Below are 6,398 nucleotides of genomic sequence, written 5' to 3'. Positions count from 1 at the left end.
TCAAACTCCTGGGTTCTCACTCACAAGTGGGAGCTATGAGGACTCAAAGGCATGAGAATGATACAATGGACTTTGGGGATTCAGGGTAACAGGTGGAAGGGGGGTGAGGGATAAAAAGTCTTTTATATATAATTTGAATCAAGTAGTGTGATGCCTCTAGCTTTGTACTTTGTGCTAAGAATTGCTTTGGCTATTTTGGCTCCTTTTTAGTTCTGTATCAATTTTAGGATTGTATTTTCTATTTCTGTGAAAAACAACATTGGTATTTTTATAGAGATTACATTACATTTGTATATTGCTTTGGTCAATATATTCATTTTAACTACATTAATTCTTCCAGTCCATGAGCATGGATGACTTTCCATTTGCTTGCATCCTCTTCAGTTTCTTGCCCCAGTGTTTTGTAATTTTTCTTGTAGAGATCCTTTACCTCCTTGGTTAAACTGATTCCTAGGTATTTTGGCTGCAATGCAGTGGCACAATCATAGTTCACCGCAATCTCAAACTACTGGGCTCAAGCAATCCTCCCACCTCAGCCTCCCGAGTAGCAGAGACTATAGGTGCACACCACCACACCCGGCTAACTTTTTTTATTTTTTGTAAAGATGGGCTCTTGCTCTTGCCAAGGCCGGTCTCGAACTCCCAACTTCAAGCAATCCTCCTGCCTCAACCTCCCAAAGTACTAGGATTACAGTCATGAGCCACCACATCTGGCTTATTTCATCTTTTGTACTATTATTGGACTGCCTTCTTGATTTCCTTTTCAGCTATTTCATTGTTGGAGTATAGAAACACTACTGATTTTTGTATGTTGACTTTGTATCCTGCAATTTTACTAAATGTGCTTATCACCTCTAGGAGTTTTGTGGTGGAGTGTTTTGCTTTTTCTAAATATAAGAAATGTAATCTGCAAAGAGGGACAGTTTGACTTCCTCCTTTCCAATTTGGATTTGTTTGTTTGTTTGCTTGTACCTGATTGCTCTGAATAGGACTTCTAGTCCTATGTTGAATAGAGTGGTGAATGTGAGCATCCTTTCTTGTTAGTTCTTAGAGGAATGGCTTTCAACTTTTCCCCATTCTGTATGATGTTAGCTGTGGGTTTGTCATATATAGCCTTTATTATTTTCCTCTAGGCCTAGTTTGTTGAAAGTTTTTATCTTGAAGGGACATTGAACTTTATCAAATGTTTGTTCTGGCCAGTCACGGTGGCTCATGCCTATAATCCCAGGCCTTTGAGAGGCTGAGGCAAGAGGACGGCTTGAGGCTAGGAGTTCAAGGCCAGCCTGGGCAACATAGAAAGACCCCCATCTCTTTTTTTTTTAATTTTTATAATAAAAATTTTTTTAAAATTAATGCTTTTTCAGCTGGGTGTGGTGGCTCACATCTGTAATCCCAGCACTCAGGGAGGTTGAGGCAGGCAGATCACAAGGTCAGGAGTTCAAGACCAATCTGACCAATATGGTGAAACCCCGTCTCTACTAAAAATACAAAAATTAGCTGGGTGTGGTGGCATGCGCCTGTAGTCCCAGCTACTCGGGAGGCTGAGGCAAGAGAATAGCTTGAATCCGGGAAGCAGAGGTTGCAGTAAGCCAAGATTGAGCCACTGCACTCCCGCCTGGGCGACAGACCAAGACTCCGTCTCCGAAAAAAAAAAAAAAAAAAAAATTAATGCTTTTTCTGTATCTATTGAGATGATCATATGATTTTTGTCCTTCATTCTGTTCGTGTGATATATCACATTTATTGATTTGCATAGGTTAAACCACATCATTGTTTCCCTGGTATAAATCCTACTTGTAAATGGCATATTATCTTTCATCCAGCCTCAGCTTTTCTTTGTTGGGAAACTTCTGTTTGTTTGTTCGTTTGTTTGCTTGTTTGTTTGTTTTTGAGACAGGGTCTCCCTCTGTTGCCCAGGCTGGAGTTCAGTCGTGCCATCATGGCTAACTGCAACTGCAACCTCAACCTCCTGAGCTCAAGCAATCTTCCCACCTCAGCCTCCCAAGTAGCAGGGAATACAGGTGCATATCACCATGCTTGGCTAATTTTTTTTATTTTTTTTGTGGAGACAAAGTTTCACTATGTTTCCCAGGCTGGTCTCATACTCCTGGTCTCAGATGATCCTCCTGTCTCAGCCTTCTAAAATGCTGGGATTACAGGCATGAGCCACTGCACTTGGCCAGGAAATTTCTTCATTACTGTTTCAACCTCATTACTTGTTATTGGTGTTCAGGTTTTATATTTCTTCCTGATTCAATATTGATAGATTGAATGTTGCCAGGGATTTTCCATTTTCTCCAGGTTTTCCTATTTGGTTAGAGTATAGTTACTCATAATAGTCTCTGGTGATGTTTTGTATTTCTGTGGTATCAGTTGTAATGTTTCCTTTTTCATTTCTGATTTTGTTTATGTAGGTCCTCCCTCTTCTTTTCTTAGTTAATCTAGCTAGTAGATTATCAATTTTGTTTATCTTCTCCAAGTACCAACTTTTTTTATTATACTTTAAGTTCTAGGGTACATATTCACAACATGCAGGTTTGTTACATATGTATCCATGTGCCACGTTGGTGTGCTGCACCCATTAACTCGTCATTTACATTAGGTATATCTCCTAATGCTGTCCCTCCCCCCTCCCCCCACCCCACAACAGGCCCCAGTGTGTGATGTTCCCCTTCCTGTGTCCAAGGGTAAGTACCAACTTTTTGTTTCATTGATCATTTGTTTTGAATTTTGTTGTTGGTGTTTTTTTTGTTTTTTGCTTTTTGTTTTAGTCTCTATTTTGTTTAGTTCTGCTCTAATCTTTATTATTCACTTCCTTCTGCTAATTTGGGGCTTGGATTTTTTTCTTGCTTTTCTAGTTCCTAAGATGTATCATTAGATTGTCTATTTGAAATTGTTTTACTTTTTTGATGCAGGTGTTTATTACTATAAACTTCTCCCTTAGTTTCATTCTTCTGCATGTGAGTATTCAGTTTTCCCAGCAGCATTTATTGAAGAGACTATTCTTTCCCCAGTTTATCTTCTTGGCACTTTTGTTAAAAACCAGTTCACTCTAGACGTATGGATTTATTTCTGAGTTCTCTATTCTGTTCCATCGGTCTATGTGTCTGGTTTTATGCCAGTACTATGCTGTTTTGGTCACTATAACTCTATAGCATAATTTGAAGTTGAGTAATGTGATTTCTCCAGTTTTGTTCTTTTTGCTCAGGATAGCTTTGGCTATTCTGGGTCTTTTGTGCTTCCACAAAAATTTTAGAATTGTTTTTTCTATTTCTGTGAAGAATATCATTGGTATTTTGATAGGGATTGCATTGAATCTTTAGATTGCTTTGGGTAGTATGGACACTTTAACAATATTGGTTATTCTAATGCATGAACATGAAATCTCTATTTTTTTGTGTCCTCTTCAATTTCTTTCTCCAGTGTTTTATAGTTTTTATTGTAGAGATATTTCACTTATTTGATTAAGTTAATTCCTAGATATTTAATTTCATTTGTAGCTACTATAAATGGGATTACTTTCTTGATTTCTTTTTCAGATTGTTTGCTCTTGGAATATAGAAATGCTACTGATTTTTACATGTTGATTTGTATCCTGAAACTCTACTGAATTTGATTATCCATTATAATAGGTTTTTGGTGGAGTCTTTAGGTTTTTCCAAATGTAAGATCATATCATCTGCTTACAGGGATAATTTGACTTCTTCCTTTCCAATTTGGATGCCCTTTATTTCTTTCTCTTCTCTGATTGCTCTAGCTAAGACTTCCAATACTATGTTGAATAACAGTGGTGAAAGTGGGCATCCTTGTGATGTTCCGGATCTTAGGAGAAAGGCTTTCAGTTTTTCCATATTCAATATGACGCTAGCTATGTGTCTGTCTTGTATGGCTTTTATTATGTTGAGGTATGTTTCTTCTATATCCAGTTTCTTTAGTTTTTATTATGAAGGGATGTTGAATTTTATTAAATCCTTTTCAGCATCAATTGAAATGATCCGATGATTTTTGTCCTTCATTCTGCTGATATGATGTATCACATTTATTGATTTGCATATGTTGAACCATCCTTATATAGTCTCTATTTTATTTCTCTGGCTATAAACAGCATCAGTAGTATCTGTGATTTCCTTGGTGGCATAGGGTACAGGTATTAGTGGAGGCTGTGGTGGAGAGTGGGACAGTCAAGATCAGAGTTTGAGTTCCAGTCGTAGCAGTGTGCTGCGTATGTCTGTCCTTGGGCTGCATGACAGCATGTGACTGGGACACAAGGTGGGTCAGAGTTTAGGCCCCAGTGGTGGCAGCAGTGGGCTGAGCATGTCTGTCCTTGGGCCGCAGGACAGTGTATACTGGTTCCAATGTCAGTGGGTCCAGGAGGGCCAATCTTTGGGCACGTTCTAATGACTGGAGGCATCTGATTTCCTGTGTACCAGGCCTAGGGGACTAGCACTATTGGAGTCTTTGCTTCCAAACATGACCCACACTGATCCTTTTAATTATTCTCTCTCTGGGGCAAGAGACCAGGCCTCCAATACCCACTGCAGTTGCTGGTTCCCTGTAGAACAGGAAATTCGGGAACAGAAAATGATTCTAACTACATAATAAGGATACAATTACTAGAACAGGCTGAGGTTTTTTTGTTTTTTTGTTTTTTGTTTTTTTGATGGAGTCTTGCTGTGTCACCCAGGCTGGAATGCAGTGGCACAGTCTGGGCTCACTGCAACCCCCATCTCTTGGGTTCAAGTGATTCTCCTGCCTCAGCCTCCTGAGTAGCTGGGACTACAGGCATGTGCCACCACGCCTGGCTAATTTTTTGTATTTTTACTAGAGATGAGGCTTCACCATGTTGGCCAGCCTGGTGTTGAACTCCTGATCTCAGATGATCCACCCACCTTGTCCTCCCAAAGTGCTGCGATTACAGGTGTGAGCCACCACACCTGGCCAGACTGAGTTCTAATTCTACTTTCCTTATGTACTAGCTTTGTGACCTTAGGTAAGTTGATCATCTCATTAAATATAAGTGGACATAATATTTAAACAGAAGGTATGTATGAAGTTTCAATAGCTGCTTTAAAAATGAGTTAGCACGTGGCTCATAGCAGGTGTTCAATTCTTACTAGTTCCTCTCCCTCTTTCCCTAACACTGCGTATCCTGGGGATATTTAAAAAGCTCTGGGCGCTGACCCTAACTCTAGAGTACACACGTGTCTTATTTGGTCTCTCTGCAGTGACATGCACACCATGGTGGAGAACCACACCCAAGTCACCTGGTTCCGCCTGCTAGGACTTACAGAGCAGGAGGAGCTCGAAGGCATCCTTTTTGTGCTCTTCCTGCTCATACATTCAGTCACTGTCATGGGCAACCTGGGAATGATCACTCTGACCCATGCAGACCCACAGCTCCACACCCCCATGTATTTCTTCCTGAGCGTCCTCTCCTTCATAGACTCCTCGTTTTCCACAGTGGACACCCCCAGGCTGCTGGAGAGCTTCCTCATCTCAAGCCAATCCATCTCTTTTGCAGGCTGTATGGTCCAGATGGCCCTCATGACCCTCCATGGTACTGCTGAATGTCTGCTCCTGGCCATCATGGCCTATGACCAATTCACCGCCATCTGCCACCCTCTCCTCTATCACACTATTATGTCCCAATGTCTGTGTGTCCTGCTGGTGGTGACCTGCTATACTGTTTCTATTGCCAATTCAGCTTTGCTGACTGGGTGCACATTTAAGCTGCCCTACTGTGGCCCCAATGTCATTAACCACTATTTCCGTGACATCCCCCCTGTGCTCCATCTTGCCTGTGCAGATACTACTGAGGTTGAGACCATTATCTTCTCATCATGTGCCTTGCTCATCCTCTTTACCATCACCATTATCCCAGTCTCCTACGCCTACATCCTCGTGACCATTTGCAGGATGCGCTCCCTGGAAGCCCAGAGCAAAGCTCTCCCCACCTGCGCCTCCCACCTCACCATCATCTGCCTCTTCTATAGCACCATCACCTTCATGTATGCTCAGCCAAGCTCTCACAATTCCATGGAACACAACAAGGTCATGTCTGTCTCCTACACTGTGGTCATCCCCATGCTGAACCCTCTGATCTACAGCCTGAGGAATAAAGATGTAAAATACGCTTTGAAGAGGAGATGCCTGTGCGAGCTGTCTTCATAATCAAGTGTGGAGCATTGAGCATCCTATCCCAAGCTGTAATATGGTAGCCACAGTATAAAGTATGGATAATATTAACCCTTAGATAGAACAAAGTATGTGCCAGCACTAGTTTAAACACTTGATCCATTATCAACCCATTTTATCTTCACAACAAATGTATGAAATGGGCACTATTATTATCCCTTAGGAATCTGGGGCACAGAGAAGCTGAGTAACTTGCCCAAAAT

The 6,398-nt window shown here is 41.2% G+C and overlaps 1 protein-coding gene across 1 annotated transcript; it reads left to right on the top strand.

Moving 5' to 3' along the window:
• Positions 1–5,238: 5,238 nt before the first annotated feature.
• LOC129490165 (olfactory receptor 5P55-like) lies at positions 5,239–6,171 on the top strand. The gene is made up of 2 exons (XM_055293738.2): positions 5,239–5,800; positions 5,882–6,171. The coding sequence occupies exons 1-2, from the start codon at positions 5,239–5,241 to the stop codon at positions 6,169–6,171; spliced, it is 852 nt and encodes a 283-aa protein (XP_055149713.1).
• Positions 6,172–6,398: the final 227 nt, after the last annotated feature.

This window comes from Symphalangus syndactylus, chromosome 1 (assembly GCF_028878055.3).
Source record: "Symphalangus syndactylus isolate Jambi chromosome 1, NHGRI_mSymSyn1-v2.1_pri, whole genome shotgun sequence".
In the NCBI taxonomy this organism is placed as follows: domain Eukaryota; kingdom Metazoa; phylum Chordata; class Mammalia; order Primates; family Hylobatidae; genus Symphalangus; species Symphalangus syndactylus.
The sequence above is the reverse complement of the archived record's forward strand: the minus strand, read 5'-3'. Positions and strand labels throughout refer to the sequence as shown.